Source organism: Molossus molossus, unplaced genomic scaffold, assembly GCF_014108415.1.
Source record: "Molossus molossus isolate mMolMol1 unplaced genomic scaffold, mMolMol1.p scaffold_m16_p_1, whole genome shotgun sequence".
NCBI lineage: Eukaryota > Metazoa > Chordata > Mammalia > Chiroptera > Molossidae > Molossus > Molossus molossus.
Window position 1 is genome coordinate 240933950 of NW_023425344.1, and position 21620 is coordinate 240955569.

At 42.2% G+C, this 21620-nt stretch overlaps 1 protein-coding gene across 14 annotated transcripts in view; it reads right to left on the minus strand.

The window, feature by feature from the left end:
- RPS6KA5 (ribosomal protein S6 kinase A5) overlaps positions 1 to 21620 on the minus strand; it is a 150929-nt gene that overhangs the window by 10272 nt on the left and 119037 nt on the right. For all 14 annotated transcript variants that reach the window (XM_036240845.1, XM_036282076.1, XM_036242931.1 and 11 more), the window contains 7 exons: positions 18430 to 18580; positions 15533 to 15694; positions 11079 to 11204; positions 10337 to 10470; positions 9575 to 9668; positions 5375 to 5545; positions 1627 to 1818 (listed from right to left, as the gene is read on the minus strand). In XM_036240845.1, coding sequence (XP_036096738.1) covers positions 1627 to 1818; positions 5375 to 5545; positions 9575 to 9668; positions 10337 to 10470; positions 11079 to 11204; positions 15533 to 15694; positions 18430 to 18580 — 1030 coding nt within the window. The remainder of the gene's footprint in view (positions 1 to 1626; positions 1819 to 5374; positions 5546 to 9574; positions 9669 to 10336; positions 10471 to 11078; positions 11205 to 15532; positions 15695 to 18429; positions 18581 to 21620) is intronic.

A 21620-nucleotide genomic window follows, 5' to 3' on the forward strand; every position in this document is an offset into this window, starting at 1 on the left:
ACCTTGGGGCCGGGTGGGGAGGGACCATCTGAATCAATGCCGGATTCCATAAAGGAAAAGACTGACATATCTCACTACATAGAAATAAAAAACCTTTTCTATTTAAATCCCTCTAAAAGCAAAGTTAAAATCCCATATTAGTATAAACAAAGTTGTGAGACAAATGACAAACCAGAAAAACATTTCCAATATTAATAAAAGACAAAGGTTTAAAATCCTCAATAAAGCTTCAAAATTCAATAAGAAAAAAATTCACATAGGAAAATGGGCAGAGCTCATAAACAGCAGTTCATAAAAGAAAAATACAAATGTCCAGACACATGACAAGATGCTCAGACATATTCATCAAAAAAACACATGCAGCCCTGGCCAGTTTGGCTCAGCGGTTAGAGCATCGGCCTGCGGTCCGGAGAGACCCGGGTTCGGTTCCCGCTAATGGCACGTACCTCGGTTGCAGTTTGTCCCCGGCCCTGGTTGGTTGTGCGGGTGGCAGCCACTCGATGTGTCCCTTTCATGTCGATGTTTCTCTCTCTCCCTTCCTCTCTCCCTCCCACTCTATCTGTACAAAAAATGGAAAAATATCCTCGGGTGAGGATAAAAAAAAAAAAACGCATGCAGATGACGACAGCAGGAAATAATTTAAGACTAAAATTGATAGTCTTCCACGTATTTGCATACAGTTTATGTTATGAGAACATACTGTGAAAAACCTTCTGGAAGGAAATCCAGGCAAAGATTTCTAAATCAAGATGTGTATGCCCTTCTCCTAGACATCTATGCTAAACAAATAATGAGACAAATGTGAGCACACATATAAAAAGCATTCATTTGTATAGTTTAAGATTAGTGAAGAACTGGAAAATGCTAACTTCTCATTAGTAAATGGTTAAATAAACTTCTGAGACTCAAACTACATGTGTACTATAATCTCATTAAAAACAAATTTATATACGTAAGTCTATAGAGAAACTTACAGAAGGACACAAAGAATACACAATATGGTAGGGGCAGGAGAATTTTCTATTGAGTCACTTTGCTATTTTCACATTATGTCTAATATGCATATCTTTTGAAAACATACTATTCCTTTTTTTTTTTATCCTCACCCGAGGACATTTTTCCATTTTTGTTCAGATAGAGTGGGAGAGAGGCAGAGAGAGAGACGGAGAGAGAGAGACACATTGACATGAAAAGGACACATCGAGTGGCTGCCTCCAGCACGACCCCAACCAGAGCCTGGGACAAATTGCAACCGAGGTACGTGCCCTTGACCGGAATCGAACCCGAGACTCATTGGTCTGTGGGCTGATGCTCTAATCCCTGAGCCAAACGAGCCAGGGCGAAAACACACTATTCTTTAAACAACAACAACAACAACAACAAAAAATGTATAACTCTTATTCACATAAAACACAGCTGCTTTAAATATTTTTAAAAATAAACCCAAATCAAAATTCCTACATCCTTCTTTAATGCACATTTTAAGAAAAGGAAATAGTCTTCTGTCAGGCCTCTAACCGAAAAGAAAACAACTTGCCAACTTTTTTCGTGAATTTAGGAAAACCAGAGAGGGAGACAGGCACAGAGGGCATCTAAGGTTTAAAAGCTCTACTGAAACGAACGCACCAGAATGACGCCCAAGCTCCAGAGGTCGCAGGACTCGTCGTAGCCGTTGTGGTTCAGCAGCTCCGGGGCCGCGTAATGGAGAGTGAAGCACGGAGTCTTGAGAGGCTGGTTATCAGGCGGCTTTAAGCGTGCAAACCCGAAATCAATTACTTTAATTTCCAAGTTGTCATTTTCATCAGTGAATAATAAATTCTGCAAAATACAAACACAGCCGTCGTTCATTAAAATGTCATGGGACTTGGTGATGCCATTTATGTCAAGTACATATTGACTCCGGATTCGTTCACAGAGCGGGTCTGATGGGAAGGGTCTGGGAGCTGGACATCAGGGTACTCTTGTTCTCTGCTTTGCCATTTTTTGTATTATTTCAATTTTACAATGCCACGTGAATCATTTTTCGACTGCTTCATGTCTTGTCTGAGGCCAGAGCCTCTGTCTCTGCTTTTCTGTAACTCTGTGTTTCTGTTCTTTCTCCACCAACTTCCCTTCCAAATGGTTCATGGGACCTGCTCTCCATTCAGAGACACCCAACCATGCCAGCAAACCGAAATTAGGACTTTCTATATTTTCTCCTAGCGTGATTTATACTTCTTTCCTGGCACTTGTCACCTCTGCATTATTAGTTCAACATCTTCACCCCCATTAGACCATCACTCCAGGGGAGGGGCTGTGTGTCCCCCTTATTCAAGACTCCATCCTGAGGGTCTGGCATAGTCAGAGAGTAGGTGCTTTGATAAATGTGTCCATTGAATGAAGTCATAAATAAATAGTTCTACAAGATCTAGTATAGCTTATCAAAGAAGGCATTGTGAAGACATACATTTCAGAACTATTTTCTCCCAAAACAGTTAATACCTAAACATTTTTAATGCTTATGAATATCATACCTTAAGTATTAAGAAAACATTATTGTTTTGAATCACTTTTCCACTAGAGCTTCTCAATCACTAAAATTTTACTGTACTACTTTTCATATCTATTACATCCTTAACAAATGCTAACTATACTGATGTACAAATCATCCTTTCTATTAGCACATTAGGCTAGTACCCACAGGAAGGAAATCTGACTCTACTGTCTTTAGACATCCTGACAAAACCCGTTACACCGTTAATGTTCATTCACTTATTCCCTAGCTCTGTAACTTTGTTCGCTTTGCTAATATTATTCTAACTGAAGTAAGAAAAAAACATAGAAGCCTTTATTGATACAGAGAAGAAAATCTTCTAAGCCTTTTATTCAGAAGTTAAAAATAAAGTGGGAAGAAAAACAAAAACATTAACTGATAAGTTAAAAAATTTTTTTCTATCATACAATGCTTAATTGCAAATTTGAGATGGAATTAAAATGTGAATATAATTAAGTGTAAGGCTTCATCACAATTGAAGTCACAGGTGGGGGTCCACGGACCTGTACTTGGGAGACAGCTTTCAGCAAATGACTCCTGAGCTCCTCCAGGGCAGGCCCCGCGTAGCACAGAGCAGCGAGGCAGGCGAGGCAGGCACACCCCGTGCCTGTCGTCACTGAGCTACCAGATCTTTGAAAATGACCTCGGTTTACTCCTTCTGAAGAATGGCAGTGGACTTCCTTGATCTTAGTCCTGGAAGTGGAGTGGATGTGGCCCCCTCCTTTCCCCCCTCCCAGCTCTAACAGTGGGTGTCACCGTCAGCAACAGGAGGGAGTAACAATTCCCTCTCCTTGTAGCCCCCTCTCAAGTTCTGCTGAAACTAATTCGCTGTAACTTTCCTTAATTTTTTCAGAGTATGGAAACCAATTAAAAACATTCAAAGCAGCTCACTAAGAATGTCAGCCAGCTTCTAAACTGATCTGCTTCTCACCTACAATGTCAGGTTTCGCCTAAGCAGAAAATGGGGGGCACACGCATATCTCCCCAAAAATACAATCATATCTTAAAATGCTGCATCGCTGGGAAAAGGATTACATTTTTAGTTTGGAAATAGTATACTCTGCCATTTAAAAGTCAAAGTGAAAGCTCTTTTCTTATGAAAATGTTAGTACAAAGGCACATTTTCATTTCTCAAAAAAAAAAATTCTGATTTAGAATGATACTTGTAATAGAATGTCCTGAACAATCTGACAAGTCTTCATCTCAAATGACGACGTGAAAGAAAAGTTTTATAACAAATAAGAAGAATTAAGTATCAGTAAAATAGGAAGGCAAACTAAATTCGACTGGAGAGGACAGTTACATCATTCGAGACTCATGAGATGACAGATGGCCAGTTATCAAAGAATAAAACATGTGAAAATGAATTCTATACAGTCAGGGAACAGATCTTTCCAATTAAAAATTACATGCTTGTTCCTTGTCTATCAAGAAAACATTTAAGTGGTGTGCCTTCACATTTAAAAATAGACAGCTCGTCTCCAATGCACACAGCACCATATTTTTAGTGGGTGTTCTGTAGGAGAGTGAGAGCTATGATGAAGGAAGCAGAGGGGTAGCTATCATAGTTGCAAGTTCAGAAAACAAATTCAGTTTTGATTAACCACTAGTAATACGAATAACAGTAATATCAAATATGTAGACTGGCTCTGGCCAGTGTGGCTCAGTTGGTTGGAGCATCATCCTGTGCACCAAAAGGTCTTGGGTTCGTTTCTGGTCAGGGCACATACCTAGGTTGTGGGTTTGACCCACAGTTGGGGTGCATACAGGAGGCAGCTGATCGATGTTTCTCCCCCCCCTTCCCTCGTTCCCTCCCCCCCCTCTCTAAAAATCAGTGAACATGTCCTTGGGTGAGGACTGAAAAAAAACAAACCATAGACTGAAGTTTAAATACTTTAGAAATTGGTTAATTATGTTTGAATGCACATAATTCAATTTAAAAAAACATCCTCTTCCTGCCAACAATCCAAGATACCTAAATAAAAGGCAAAAATGGCGTTTTTGAGAAACATTCTTTTGTGGTTTAACACAAAATATGGACACCAAATACATTATTTTAAATATACTTGAAAATGCGTTATAATCACATGGGTAATAAAAATAATGTTCTATTTTAAAGAGAAAATATGTATGATTTTGCATATGGTAAAGGATGATTCATTGTTATTCTTTTATAAATTATTGAGTTTTGCTTTTAAATTTTCATTATTTTGATGCTTTCCTAAAAGGGAGGAACTTTCCTATTTTTGATACTAAAAAAGGATCATTCTAGAGTTAGAACCTCCTTTATTAACCTTTCAAAGAAGAAATATGTAAAAAAGCTGCTACTTCTGCACTGCAATACCATTCTATAAATATTATAGTACATGAGCAAAGGATGATGTAACTAATTAAACCAAGATAAATCTTTATGTTTTAATATTTAGAACAGAATTATATACACTCATATGCGTGAGCTATCGATTTGATTGCAAATGTGAAAAATAAGCTTTCAAATGACACCATTACAAAGCCCCTCTAAAATGGTATATATATAGAAGGGATATTATTTTCTGCTACAAAAATTCCCATTGCTATTTTTAGTCCACAACTGTTGCATAAAGTCTTTCTTCCATAAAAGGCTCTCACACTTACAAATATAACCTCAAGATGATCAGCGGGCAATGAAAAGAGAGACACATTTATTTTAGACTGAAATAGAAAAGAAAAAAAAATCCAAGAAACACGGTATTTTCTGGTATCTATTTAACAGAAAGCCCTGGCAGTAATCAAGCCCACGCAGATTTGGGGTATTTAAGAGTGAGGCCGGCCGGACAGACAGGCGAGCACGTGCCCCCGCACCTCGGGTTTCAGATCCCTGTGCACCACGCCGACGTCGTGCATGTGGCTCACGGCTGACACGAGCTTCCGCATGATGTAGCTGGCTTCGGTCTCGCTGAAATGCTTCTTTTTCTTAATGCGTTCGAACAGCTCTCCCCCATTCAGAAGTTCCATCACTAGAAAAGTGTGAAGCTGGGAAAGAAAGAAGGTAATGTGGAGGGCCGTAATGAAAAGTTTATTAACATACAACACGTGGCTTCACTATCAACTATCAGCAATACATATAAATAATCCTTTCTTTTTTTTTTTTTAAATCCTCACCCGAGGACATTTTTCCATTTTTTGTTCAGGTAGAGTGGGGGGGAGAGAGAGGAACAGAGAGAGAGAGAGAAACATCGATGTGAAAGGGACACATCGAGTGGCTGCCACCCGCACGACCAACCAGGGCCGGGGACAAACTGCAACCGAGGTACATGCCCTTACCTCGGGGTAAGGGCACGTACCGAACCCGGGTCTCTCAGGACCGCAGGCCGACGCTCTAACCGCTGAGCCAAACCGGCCTGGGCTAAATAATCCTTTCTTAAGGTCATCAGTAGCGATCCTTGTATTGTAGAAGAAAGCTGAAGGACTTCTATTTCGGTCATGGAAAATTTCAAGCACTGCAGTGAAGTCCACATATTCTTTTCTGGATGAATTCTTCCATTTGACTTCACGGCAGCCCTCTCTGTCAAGCTGACATGACCCTCCTTGTTAAAGTGTGATCTAGCCCTGAGAAAGTGAAATTGGCTGCTTGAAATAATACACGAGATTACTGACGGTTACTGTCCTAAAAGGCACTGTTTGGTGATGGCACTTTAAACCTCCTATTAGGGCTTAACGAAGAAGTTTCAGGATTCTTGTCAATATGCATAACTCACTGTAGGTTTTCTTTCTTTTTCTTTTAAATAATTGCTTTTGATCCCAATGGCATTATTTTAATTAGTTTAATCAGTTATATACTTACTATGTTTTCCATACATTTCCATAAAAATAACAACATAGCTATCAAAAAGCAAAGGAATTTATATTAGCTCTCAAATGAACACAAATAGTTTTTAAAATATATCAAATCAATATTCAGATTCAGATGCTACACATTATAGCACCAACCTCACTCAAAAAACAAAATAGAGTATGTTTCCCTTTGAATTAGCAAAATCCGGAAAACTTGCTTCGTAAAAAAGACAATTAAAAATAATCATCCGGCACCTGTTAGGCAAATTGTAAAAGGTGAGCAACCCTTTTAGTAGGAATTGTTCTCAGGCTACTAGCCATCAAGCCAATTTGAGTTTCTACATCAGACAAATAAGGTCAAAGTTGAAGGTCTGGTACAAGTATATGCCTGTGAGCTTGTATGTATGCTTTTTGTTTTTTTTTAATCCGTATCCAAAGATATTTCTCCATTTATCTTCAGATAGAGTGGGAGGGAGAGAGAAGGAGGGAGAAACATCGATGTGAGAGAGCCACATCAATTGGTTGCCTCCCGCATGATCCTGAACAGGGCCAGAGACTGAACTGCAACCGAGGCACGTGCCCTTGACTGGAATTGAACCTGCGACTCTTTGGTCTGCAGGCTGACACTCCAACCACTGGGTTGGAGCCAAACTGTCCAGGGCTGCCTGTGAGCTTTAAAAAAAAAAGGAGGACAATACCTACCCTAGAGTGGCTTCAAAGATGGGTATTACAGTTAAACCTGGATCTGAATGCCAGTTCTCTGACTTACGACATTGGGGATATTACTTTACCTCTATGAACTAACTTTAGGACCCTTACAAATAAAATGTAGATAATGATGAGAAATGTTTATGTGGTAGCTTGAAAAATGGCCCTGCAAAGATGCCCATATTCTACTGCCCAGAATCTATGGGTGTTACCTTATATGGTAAAGGGACACTGCAGTTGTGATTAAGGATCTAGAGACAGGGAAAATATCTCAATTGTCCACCCGAGTCAACAGTGTGAGACGGGGTTATGGAGACAAGAGATGGGAGTGATGCAGGGAAGGGTACGAGTCAAGGAGTGTGGGCAGTCTCTAGAGGCTGACACTGGCTTTTCACCAGTGAGGCTGACTGACTTCTCATGTCCAGACTGTCAGACAATGCCTGTGTGCTGTCGCAGGAACTAGACAGCAATAGGAAGCTAACGGAGCGGCACAGCACGAATCCGGGCACAAATGAACTTGGCTGTAGCGCAGTCAACGGATGAAGTCCTGCCCTCAATCGATTTCATCCAGTAGTTGAAAACAAGAAAGACTATGTGGACTGGGGACAATCAAGACAACTGTCACCATCATGGGTAAAACAACCCAAGATATTAGAATGATAATATATTTATACTAGTACCTATGGGGTGATACCATCAGATAATTTATATTCTAGTAACTCTTGAATATAAGAAATAGCAAATAATAAATATAACTTGTGACAGAAAAAATTAGGGATACAGCCCTGGCTGGTTTGCCTAGCGGTTAGAGCGTTGGCCCACAGGCCAAAGAGTCGTGGGTTCAATTCTGGTCAAGGGCACATAGCTAGGTTGTGGTTTGGTCCCCAGCCCTGGTTGGGGTCACATGGGAGGCAACTAATCAATGTGTCTCTCTCACATCGATGTTTCTCTCTCTCTCTGAAGATAAATGGAAAAGTATCCTCGGGTGAGGACTAAAAAAATAAATAAATAAAATTAGGGATGCAGCTCCTGAGATCTGGCATCAGCCTGAAGGTCAGGGATCGAATGTCTCTGCTGGGACGCAGCCGGGAGACAGCTGCAAAACCACAGACCAACCCCGACTGACATGTGAGTCACATTCATCAGAGGACCGTCTAGGCTCTTCCTGGGCACCTCCAGGGGACAGGGGTCTCACTATCTGCACTGCAGTTGACCCGCCCAATGAGGTGCAGGCAGTAGAGGAGCAGAAAGAACATTTCCTACCGAGCTCTTGCTACAAAGCTGCTTCTGTTCTGGCCGTGAGAGCCAGAGCAAGACGACGGAGAGATTCTGCTTCCCGATGTGGAACCAGGCTGTCTCTGCCTCCCCGAAGGCAGTACAGCAGCGTCATTGGAAGCTTGCTCTGAAGTGGGGCTGCTTGGGTTCAGATCCCAGCACCAGCACTTACAAACTGCGGGCCCTGTGACTAACTCCTGTGAGTTTCAGTTTCTGACCTCACAGAGTCACTGTAAGGACTGCATGAGGTAATCGTGCAGTGTGTCCGGTACAGAGCCTGGACCACTTGCGGCGTAACAGTCAAGAGCGGCGGTTTGTATGGTTCGGCTGGGGCTGCTGCCTGGTTTCCCCGGGGCGTATCGCTCCTGGGCGCAGCACCGGGGACATTCTGATGAGGCAGAGAAGGGGGCCACAGCTGCCCTGGGACGCAGATGTGACAGCAGCACAAGAAAGCCCAGAACCAGAGACCTGGCTTTCCCAGATGTTCACTGACTTGCTTTGTGACCTTGGACAAGTCTCATGACCCTCTGAATGCGTTTCTTCTTTGGTAAAACCACCGTTGGTTTTAGCTCCTGTGCCCAGCATGCTGCCTTGAGCAGGGCATGTCACCCCACCCAGTCCCAGAGGAAAAGATAATCTCCGCCCATCATGGAAGGCGGCAGTGGAGGAACTGGGGAGGGACAGAAGCCTGACACAGTGGCGCTCCTCTTGTACCCAAAGTTACATGCGCCTGTGTTAGGTGTCTGTTAAAAATCAGGACTGGGGTAGATGAGGGGGCAGCATGGCATGGCCTGTGGTCAGAGCAGAAACTGCCTGGAACAGGAAGATGATAAAGAAGTACCTTTGCTTTTCTGCTTCCTATGCGTCCTTTAGCTGGTTCTAATTCGGGCTGCTCTACTCCAGAAGTAGAAGGAAAGTTGAAGGCTGAGAATTCCGAGTCCTGAGAGGTCTGAGCAGTCGAGCTACGGGGCCGGCCGCTGAACTGGTATTAGCCCAGTGCAGCGGGGGGCAGGCCCTGGCTCTGCCCCTCGGTCCTCTTCCCGTCAGTTAGGAAGAGAAGCGCAGAAGTGAAAGGACTCCCTGGCTTGGGGGTGGGCAAGCGTGTGTGTGGTGCCTTCTCCGCCCTCTGCAGCGGCCGGTCATGTCCCACATACTGACTCTGACCCAGCAGCACCAACGAAACTGGGAGGAAGTAGAAACTTGAATGTAAGTTGGTACGCACAGAAAAAACAGTGGGATACCTACCTGATCGTGGAAAACTTCATGCAATCTCACGATGTTAGGGTGTCCTTCACAGAGTTTCAGCGCTGTTATTTCTTTCTGGGTGTTGGCTTCCATCCTACGAGATGAAACAGTCTCTACAAACCTCTTCGCCAAGCTTTTGTCAGTATTGCCCCAACCTTAATTTTGTTTTTATTTACAGTGTGTGCAGAATATAAGTGTCAAAGTGGGAGAATGAAGCTTCCGTGAAAGGAGTGAGTCATACCACCCACCCGAACAAGCAATGCACTCTTCCCGAGAGATCGTTTCTGAGTCAGAAAGAGGTGATCACATGAAGAAATGGATGCTCTACCTGCCCGACAATTTGAAAAGAACAGATAATCGTGGAGGTAACAGTCAGTTACAAAACAATTAGCTGGCTCTCAAAGCTACTAGCAGATTGCTAAGTAATTTTGTCTTTAAGTGTTTCAAATATACAACAGAAAGGAAGGGCAATGGCTGCTGAACTCACTGAGCCGGTCAGATCAAATGTCACCGCCACAGGAGTTCCCTCATCAGAAAGTCAAAAGCATATCATACTGTGATGTATGTCTGAAATTGATCACCTCATCAGAAAATATCTAATAGGGTTAGAAGTATAACGGATCAACTGATGAGCCAAATGGCCAAACCTGTGGGTAACAAGCCTTATGATACACCACTGATGTCCTTTTAAATAAAACTCTTCATTTACAGACTCCATTAAGGGGATGAATAAAGAAGAGAGACCGCCAGAAATGGTCATACCTTTTGCTGATTATTTTGACTGCGAATGCTTGGTTACTTTTTTTGTGTATGCACTTTCGACAAATTGAAAAACTTCCTTCTCCCAGTGGTTTGTCTTTCAGATCTAGGTCATAGTGTTGATAGAACGGAGAGTCCTGATAAGAAAACGACGTCAGTCAACTTAAGAAAATATTAGTAATACAAATGGGATAAATAAAACTGTGATGTTAACAAATATTTATAAATGCAATACATTTATAATCTCCTATAATTCATCTTACTTTAGCTCCTTTCTATGTTCATCTATATCTTTTATTTAAGTTACATAATTATCTATCACTGTAAAAAGGAGCTCATTCACACTGATGTTAATAATTCTCTAGGGCAGCCCGGCCGGTGTGGCTCAGTGGTTGAGCGTCGACCCATGCACCAAGAGGTCACTGGTTCAATTCCCAGTCTGGGCACATTCCCAGGTTGTGGGCCCGACCCCTAGTAGGGGACATGCAGGAGGTGGCCAATCGATGTTCTCTCTCATCAATGTTCCTATCTGTCTCACCCTCTCCCTTCCTCTCTCTCTCTAAAATCAATAAAGAAAAAATATTAAAAATAATTCTCTAGGGCAAATATTGCTATTTCCATTTACTCGTTTCTTAAAATCGCATCTTGGCTGAATGGTAAGTCTGTTATGTTTACTGGACTTGATAATGGTAACCAGTATTCGTATTTAAACCATACATATGTCACGCATTCACCACATCTGCACCTTCGTCATTGCACTCCTGGCAACGTTTGTCACTCCAGGTCGTTCAACCTCCATGTGCAGCTGAAGAGGATCTAGGACAGCCGCGTTGCGCTTGAACAGGATAGAAGGGGCAACAAAGGAATAGCCCTGAAAAACACAAGCAAAGGTGAACAATAAAGATGTGCGATCCTCCAGGTCAGCACAGACTACGCTGTAATAATTTTTTTCTTAAATCAAGAAAAAATAACAGCCCTGGCTGGTGTGGCTCAGTGGATTGAGTGTCCTGTGCACCAAAAAGTTTCTGGTTCGATTCCTGGTTGGAGCACATGCCCAGGTTGGGGGTTCGATCCCCAGTTGGGGTGTGTACAGGAAGCAGATCAATATTTCTGTCTCCCATCAATGTTTTTCTCTCTCTCCCTTCCTCTCTTTATAAAAATCAATAAAAATTAAAAAAAGAAAAAGGAATAAATACTCAAATGTTTGTGAAGATAATTCTAATTTTATTTTATTTGTAATCTAAAATGTAAGGTTATTTCAAATTAATAGAAAAATGCTTTTCAGAAGGAGATAATGCCATCTTCTGGTAGAATTAAGCCAATTCAAAATAAAGGCAAAAAAAATACCTCTTCTCTATTCCACCCCAAAAATCTGACTCATAGTGGTAATTCTTTTGCATTGCTGATGAAAGTTTGTTTAGAAACACAACCAACTTCTCAATAAAGGTCAAGTTAAGGCAGAATGGTCCAAGTGCCACTGTTGTCCAAACTGGAACAAGTGCAGGTTCATTCTAGTTGGTTTCTAATTCAGCAATTATTTGACTCATTGAATTTCCTTAGACTAATTAAGTTCAAAATGGAGTTTCAAAAAAGAAGTAAAATCAAGTGGCAGAATGATGTCCTAAACCAAAGGAGACATAATGACGGATGATTAATCTCTTTAAGCTAGACCATTCACTAGTTCAGTGAACATTTTTTTAAACATCTACTATGTGCCCAGCCAAGTACTAGGCATTAGTGTCACGAATGCTCAGAGACACGGTCTGCCTGGCCAGGTTCAGCCACACAAGTGGTGCACTTGGAGGAGGCAATGGAATGACACTGAAATTTCAGAGATAGTGTAGCCAATGTGCCTCAGTGGACTGAGCATCCTCCCATGAACTGAGAGGTCCTGGTTCAATTCCTGGTCAGGGCACATGCCCGGCTGTGGGCTCCATCCCCAGGAGGGGGTGTGCAGAGGCAGCAAATTGATGTATCTCTCTCACATTGATGTTTCTTTCCTTTTTTTATTAATTTATTTTTGTTACAGATGTTTCTCATTTTCCCCCCACTGATACCCTCTTCCTGTCCCCCCACTCTGAAGTTTGTCAGTCTGAACCCAACTTCTATGTCTTGGGGTCTATTTTGTTCATCACCTTATTTTGTTCATTATCTCCCACAAATAAGTGAGATCATGTGATACTTGTCATTCTCTGGCTGGCATATTTCGTTTAGCATATTACTCTCCAGGTCCCTCCATTTATCTCAAAGGATAAGAGATCTTTCTTTCTGACAGCTGCATAGTATTCCATTGTGTAAATGTACCACAGCTTTTTTATCCATTCGTCTACTGATGGACAGACACTTGGGCTGTTTCCAGATCTTAGCTATTGTAAATAGTGCTGCTATGAACACAGGGGTGCATATATTCTTTCTGATTGTTGTTTCAGGCTTCTTAGGATATAGTCCTAGAAATAGGATCACTGGGTCAAATGGCAGATAAATTTTTAATTTTTTAAGGAAACACCATATTGTTTTCCATAGTGGCTGCACCAGTCTGCATTCCCATCAGCAGTATACTAGAGTCCCCTTTTCGCCAACACTTGTTTTTTGATGATTTGTTGATGGCAGTCATTCTGACAGGTGTGACGTGATACCTCATAGTTGTTTTAATTTGCATCTCTCTGATGATTAGTGATGTTGAGAATTTTTTCAAATGTCCCTTGGCCATTTGTATGTCCTGTTTGGAGAATTGTCTATTTAGGTCCTCTGCCCATTTTTTAATTGGGTTCTTTGTCTATCTTTTGTTGAGTTGTATGAGTATTCTATATATTTTGGAAATTAACCCCCTATCTGATTGATGTATCATTGGCAATTATGCTCTCCCATACAATGGTTGTTTCTTTTGCTGTGTGGAAGCTTTTTAGTTTGATGTAGTCCCATGTGTTCATTTTTTCCTTTGTTTCTCTTGCCTTAGAGGTTGTATCAGTGAAAATTCTGTTGCGTGTGATGTCTGAAATTTTGTGGCCTACATTTTCTTATAGGATTTTTATGGATTCATGAGTCACGTTTAAGTCTTTTATGCATTTTGAGTTTATTCTTGTGTATGGTATGAGTTGGTGGTCTAGTTTCATTTCTTTGCATGTAGCTGTCCAATTTTCCCAGCACCATTTATTAAAGAGGCTGTCTTTACTCCACTGTACGTTCTTCCCACCTTTGTTAAATATTAATTGAGCATAACATCTTGGGTCAATTTCTGGGTTCTCTGTTCTGTTCCATTGATCTATATTCCTATTCTTGCGGAGTGCCAGGCTGTTTTGATTACATTGGCTTTGTAGTATAACCTGATATCCGGTATTGTGATCCCTCTTACTCTGGTCTTCTTTTTCAAGATTGCTGTGGCTATTCAGGGTCTTTTTTCATTCCATATAAACTTTTGGAGCATCCGTTCTAGTTCTGTGAAATTTGTCGTTGGTACTTTAATTGGGATTGCATTGAATCTATAGATTGCTTTGGGTAGTATGGACATTTTAATGATGTTAATTCTTCTAACCCATGAACAAGTTATATGCTTCCATTTTTTTATATCTTCCTCTATTTCTTTTTTTCAATGTCCCATAGTTTTCTGGGAACAGGCCCTTTACTTCTTGTTTAAGTTTATTCCTAGGTATCTTAATTTTTTATTTACCATTGCTGCAATGGTAAAAGGGATTGTTTTTTAAGTTTCTCTTCTTGTATGTATAAGAATGCTGTCAATTTCTTTCTTTTTTTTTAATTTTTTTTTTCCTTTATTGATCTTGGAGAGAGAGGAAGTGAGAGGGAGAGATAGAAACATTAATGAGAGACAACATTGACTGGACACCTTCTGCATGCTCCCCATTGGGGATTGGGCCCACAACTTGGGCATATGTCCTGACCCGGAATCGAACCAGTGACCTCTTAATGTATGGGTCTATGCTCAACCACTGAGCCACACCAGTGGGACTGCCGTCGACTTCTTGATGTTAATTTTGTATCCTGCCACTTTGCCAAGTTCATTTATTAAATCTAGTAGATTTTTTTTTTTTTAATCCTCACCCGAGGACATTTTTTCAATTTTTGTTCAGGTAGAGTGGGAGGGAGAGAGAGGAACAGAGAGAGAGAGAGAAACATCAATATGAAAGGAACACATCTAGTGGCTGCCACCCGCACAACCGACCAGGGCCGGGGACAAACTGCAACCGAGGTACATGCCCTTAGCAGGAACCGAACCCAGGTCTCTCAGGACCGCAGGCCGAAGCTCTAACCGCTGAGCCAAACTGGCCAGGGCTAAATCTAGTAGATTTTTGATGAAGTCTTTAGGATTTTCTATGCACAATATCATGTCATCTGTAAATAATGAGTTTCACTTCCTCCTTTCCAATTTGGATCCCTTTTATTTTTCCTTCTTGTCTAATTGCTATCTCATATCAATGTTTCTATCTCTTCCTTCTCTCTCTCTAAAAAAATCTATAAAAAGAGACTGGCTGGTATGGATCAGTGGTTGAGTGTCGACCCATGCACCAAGAGGTCGCCAGTTGATTCCCAGTCAGGGCACATGCCCAGGTTGTGGGCTCGATCCCCAGTGGGGAGCATGTAGGAGGCAGCCAGTCGATGTTCTCTCTCATCGATGTTTCTCTCTCTCTCTCCTTCTCCCTTCCTCTCTCTCCAAAATCAATAAAGATCAAAAAAGTAATTTAAAAAACTTTAATCAATAAAAACATTATTTAAAAATAAATAAGCAGCCCTGGCCGGTTTGGCCCAGCGGTTAGAGCGTTGGCCTGCGGTCCGGAGAGACCCGGGTTCGGTTCCCGCTAAGGGCGCGTACTTCGGTTGCGGTTTGTCCCCGGCCCTGGTTGGTCGTGCGGGTGGCAGCCACTCGATGTGTCCCTTTCACGTCGATGTTTCTCTCTCTCTCCCTTCCACTCTATCTGTACAAAAGTTGGAAAAATGTCCTCGGGTGAGGATAAAAAAATAAAAAAATAAATAAATAAGCAAATAAAATTTCAGCGATAAAATCAACTTTTTTTGGTATCAAAAGTAAACACATAATACCTGCTTCATAAGCTTTAGTCAACATTGGCAAATTCTATTTAATAATTTTTTAAAGAGATTAGAAAATCCTGTTTTTAAAATGCCAAAATAAACTTCCACGAGGGAAATGAACGTTTCCCGTCACAGACACGCGTGGCCGGGGCGCACCTGGAACAGCCTCTCCGAGTTCTGGGGCAGCGCGGCGGGGGAGTAGGTGGGATCCATCTCCGTGAACTCCTCCGCGAAGTTGCTCACATCTAACTCATCTCGGATGACTGGCCTAAATGGTGCGGGCACTTTTTTGGCAGCTAAGTCATCCCAATTTATTTTCTAAAACAGAAGAAGAAGAAAGATAATACAAAGTAAAAAATCAGCAAAGTCGAAATATATTTTCTAAGAATAACAAAGCCAGATTAGGATTTTAATTGGTCAATAGAAAGAGAGGTATATATTTCATACTAATGATTAAATATACAGATTTTTATAAGCATAGCATATTTTCTGACTGCAATGCTGGGCCTGATGTGGTCTCATCATGTCCTCTAGGGGGCACCAAGACACCCTGGTTTACCCTTAGGGATAACAGAAAAATTACTTTTGTTCTGAGTTTCCTGAGAAAGGTGTTAAATAATAAATAAAGGGCTTTAAAATGCTCTGTGTATATGACTGTTAAGTCTAAAGGCATATTCCTATTCTCTAGAGGCAGTGTTAATTAGCTTTCTTCCTGGTCATCTGGACGGATTAGAAAATAAACTCACTATAAGTCATGCATTTATTTACATCTATAAGTTTAAATGATACTATCATACTGATGAATCACTCTTTATCATTTAGCTGTATTTAAGCATTTTAAATACTACCTCTTCTCTTCCCCATGGAGTGATCCAAGCCCCCTTCCCACTCATATCAGACACTCACCGTCTGATAAATTGCTGCTTTATATTAAAATTCAACCCTCTGCTGTTTTTTATGCTCCTTCCATCACTTAAAACAACCTCATAACACTCATGAATTGAGCCTTACAGATACCCTACTCACATATTTCTTCAAATCTAAGATGTCATTTTTGATAGCAAGATATCACTTTATGTACCATTAAGGAGGAAAAAGCATTACCAATTGGAATACCAAGATATTGTCCACTGTAAGATGCTTACTGATTTCAGAGCTGGTGAAATGTGAAACTTACATTTCTAGGTCAATGACATGCAGTAAAAGTTTAATCAACTAATATAAAATGTTTTTATTATGCCCTCTTGTGGAGGCAACGGAGATAAAATCATTAAGTTACAGGTCTTCACATTTTTCAGCTGGAATAGGTTTTAGAGATCATTTATCTCATTTGATCCACATGGGAATTAAGCCTGGGAATAAGAACTAACCATTTCACTTAAACATTAGTAAGTGGAAGGGCCCGCATTCGAACACAGTCTCTCGACTCCTAGTTAGTGTTCTTTCCTCTGTGTGGCTGTAATGTTTTCTATTATATGACTTATGCTTGGCTACTGTACATACATTAGAAGAAACTTCTAAAGTAAGGAGGTAATTTAAAGAAATAAGTTGTTAGCAGAACATTTAGTATACAGAAAACTGAATGCTATTATAATCCTCTCCGCCTCTACTCCATTTAGGTCTTTACAAGTAGAATCCTGTTTTTTCCGAAAGTGCCCTTATCATTTAAAAAGTTAAGGCAATTAAATAACCTAAAATTACTATTCCAAGCTATAGACGAAATAAATTTCTCTAACATGAAAGATATACTATAATAATCACAAATACAGGGAAACCATGGAGAAAAAAATCCTAGGAAAATATGAGTGGGGGTATTTTGCTTGAATACTTTCTTGGATTTTATCTTATTAATTTTTGAGCCAAACTTCTGAACAAGATATTTGAAATAATTTAGTCAAACATTAACCTTTCTATGCCATATGAACCTATGAAATGTACACACTCAGAAATTAATTTTATTCAAAACATATTTCCCAATAGGTTACTGAACTTATGTAAGATGTACAGTAATATTTTCTAAAATGTTTACACTGAGAAACTGAAATAAATGTGCTTTTTTTGAGCATAGAAGTACAGAGAAAGCATTCCTATTCTCAACTGTTATTTGTTCTCCTGTATTTAAAAGACAATAAATAACAACATGAAAGCTTACTCTATAGCAAAGTTTTATCTTTGCTTTGGGAGCTATTTTCATTTGTTTTGGTGCTAATAATGTAAAAGCTCAGTTTGCAGAATAAAAATAAAACTTGGACAGTCCCTTTAGAGCAGAAATATTTAGGTCATGCTTGTTATGATGAAATTATTTAAAAGTCAGAAGCTCAGGGTTTTAGAAATCAAGGTCATGGTATCCCAGGTTGACCATTTACATAGAAATAACTGAAATAGTCAACTCAGTCAATTTAATGCCCCCACAACCCACCAGTTATCTAAAATTTTGGTGTGTTTTTTTTTTGACAAAACTGAACAAACTCAGTGAGCAGCTGTGTTGGTGTTCTGTGGAGTGGCCTCATTAGGCTTCTTCAGAATAAGAAAAACTCTGTCTCAAGTACAAAGAAAACACATGAATAATTCTCTGTGTGTTACAGACATGTAACTAAGAAATAGGGAGATGTTTGAATTTTCTGAGATTTCTCCTGGGAAGAGAAGAGATAAAGTCACTATCGAAAAGGTGCAGCACAGTGGATCATAAACTGAGAGAGAAGTGAAAATAGAATGAAAGTCTCCTCAGTCCATATGCCTACATCTTGAGATCATAAATGGAAACTAATACCCAGAAACTTTAACCAATTAGTATGTACAAAATCTAATGTTATGATCCTGCCCACTTCTGCTTATTTAGGGAGAAAGAGATCACTTAGGTCTCTACTAGTAGAATTCTGATCCTTCCTAAAGGGTCCCTGTTATTATTATTATTATTATTATTATTATTTAAAATGCAATGTACATGCAAATAGGGAGAAAACTCAAGAGACCATGTTCACCCCAACATGTTCACTCATTTCACTGAGAAGGTTGAACACTCTGAAATCATAGATCTGGTCAATAAATTTCACCTGAAAAAAGAGATGTTCTTTGATCTCATCTGCATCACGCGGACCACATCCCAATCTTTTCTTGGGATCTTTCATCAAAAGGCGCTGAATTAGGTCTTTAGCTAAAGCACTCATATCTTGGGGATACGGAGGCTCACTTTTTAATATTCTCCTGTAGGCAGATAAAACTTGCTGTTAAAACAATCAGAGGACGAAGTTATAGTGACAGTATTCCTAGCAAAAACAAGAATAGCGCCATGCACTTTGAAATTGAACAAATGTGAAAGACAGAGACAGGGATATTTAAAACACAAAATAAAATGTCTGAAACTTAAGTAAGCAGAATCAAGAAGTATTGGGTCTCTCCCCCCCCCCCCAATATAAATGAACCTTAACAAGAAGCTACCATCCCAAGTGTTTAATTGGGAAGAAATGAAAAGGAAGGCTCAGGATAGATGAGACCGCCTATCTAGGGACTAACCTCTAGGAGTAAAGATTTCACAATGGAAACAACTTTTTTTTTTATATCCTCACCCAAGGACATTTTTGCATTCACCTTCAGATAGAGCAGGAGGGAGGGGGATGAGAAAGAGAGAGAAACATCGATGTGAGAGAGACACATCGAGTGGCTGCCACCCACACGACCCCAACCAGGGCCAGGACAAACTGCAACCGAGGTACGTGCTCTTAGCGGGAACCGAACCCGGGTCTCTCTGGTCCACAGGCCGACGCTCTAACCGCTGAGCCAAACCGGCCAGGGCTGGAAACAACTCTTAATGAATTCAGGGGAGTGAGTTCAGTGTTCGGATTTGAAAGGACAAAAGAAAACCCCAACCATGCCTGCCTCACTTGTCTTCCCCTGGGGCCAGCGAACACAGGGGTCAGGGAGAGCACAGGGAAGGGAGACCGAGCCGGGGTCGGAACCAGCTGGATCCGGCTCAGCTCTTGACATCTGAAAACCAGCACCCAAGCTGGGCGCTCTTCACGGGCTGAAAGTGTCTGCTTCATTTCCTGCTACAACAGAACAGCAGGCAAGCCGGGGAGGGCAAGTGCCACTCAAGACGGAGTCAAGGCTGTGCTCTATTAATGGAAAGTAAAAGTGAGATAATCAAGCTCCTTGATGAAGTATCTGAATTCATTTTAAGGTCACAGAAGAGATCAATCCAACCCAAATGTACTTTTGGCCCCTGAGAAGCCAGGTCAATAATTTAAGAAGAAAGAATGGAAGGGACTGATTGAAATGAAGAAGCTTAACACGGTCTACATGGAGATAAACAGTTACTCCATTATTTGGGTTTGCAAAAAGGTCCCCCGTTGTGCATTAAAATATGAATAATTGCTATGGAACAAAACAGATATTAACGTTATAACACAGTATAGTGTGGTAAGAACACAGACTTTGGAGCCAAATGAGTTCACTCTCCGAGTTCAATAAGCTCCGCTGCTTATTGGCCGGGTGACCTTGATAGTTAATCTCTTTGTACCTCGGTTTTAACAACTGCAAAAGGGGGGTAACAACAGTACCTACCCAAACTGGGTATTACGATGTTTAAATGAGCTAAGATGATGTGCCTGGTAAGACGGGCCCCTCTAATGCTCCCTCCTTCTAGACTAAGGCCACCCACAAAGCCAACGGAGCCTGTAACAAGCAGCGCCGAGAATCTGCAATGATAGTGAACCGTACTTTTTGACTCCAAACTCCCGCAGTGCTGCTCACTGCAAAGCTGATTCAGTTTCCAGCACTCCCTCCTGAGAACCTAAGGAGAGGATGGTAGAACCCAGTACAAAGAGAGGCAGTGTCTCTTCTTTCCCATCCTGTCGTCCCATCGGGATTTTCAGCATTGGAAACCACCCTCCCTCAGACCAGGCGCGCACACGTCTGGCGGAGAAGCTGGGAGCCCTGTGCGTCAGGGACAAACGAGCACAGCCTTTTCCATCTTCTCCACCTTCAACACAGCTCTGCAGGCAAGAATTTGTTGCGCACGAGGATCCGACTACAGACACGGTGCTGACCTCCACCTTCCCGAAGCAGGTCTAGACAGCCTTGGCCGCCATCCTCGGGTCGGACTCCGCCAGGCACCGGGGAAAGGGGTGGTCAGTCATGTGGGACTGTGGTGGGTGCAGCTCCAGAAGGGGGGCGCTGAGAGAGTAGTGAGCACCCCAAAACGGGGATGGCCCCCCGAGATGCCGGGCCTGGAGGGGAGCAGGAGGCCTGTGCACACGCGGGCAGGCGGACTGCAGCGTCGAGGTGCAGCAGGGGTGCGGCAGGTGTCCCGGGCAGGGAACCAGAGTTCCAGATTCGGACGAGGCAGGGATCAGATCGGGAAGGAACTGAGGATGGATCCGCTGGAAACAGGGCTGCTGAGGACACGTGGAGAACAAGCATGGCGGCCCCAGACCTGGCCTTTCCCGAGTGAAGAGCACGGCCGGCACCGGCGCCAGCAGAGCCTCGGTCGACGGGACCACCGCCCGGCTCGGAGGCTGAAAGCAGGGGCCACACCGGAGCCTCCTCCCCATGTCGAGGTCGACAGAGGCCTGTTCCTGGTCGGGAACCGCACGCTGGGAAGGGAAGCAGAGACTGAGGTGGGGGTAGAGAAAGGGCCACGGCTGGCTTAAACCTTCTCCACGGGAAGATGACCTTGGATTTACCTTCTTAGCCAGCTTCCCTGAAATGAGTGGATCGAGGTAAATGTGACACATCAGCCATGCGGGTTACTGTGAAGCTACCCGAGGGGCGACCTGCACCTGGCCTGAGGTGTGAGCAGGCACGCAGCCCTGAGGGTTCCCTGGCCCAGGACTGTCACACTTCCAGAAAACAGAGCTTCTGTGCGTTTTATCTCTTATCCCCAAGGGTGTCCTCATGGGGGCTTGGAAGCTGTGCTCACGGGAGTGATAAGAAACAGTGCGTGTGTTGAGCTGCCCATGCTGGGTGGTCCACACCCACCCACGTGACTTCATCACTCGTGGCTGAGCGTGTCCTTTCTGGGCTGGGAACCCAGCCGAGTGGTTGGCAGGGTTCTGCTGTGTTTGATTCACTCTGCTTCCCGACCCGACTCCCCCGAGGAGGCCCTGTGTTCCACTCAGGGCTCGAACCCTCTGCCTCCCCAGGGAGTGCCCCAGAGGGCTCATGATGAAACGGCGTGACCCAGCTCTACCCCGCAGCATGCAGGGAAGCAGGACCGAATGGGCCTGAGCGACGACGAGGGAAGGAA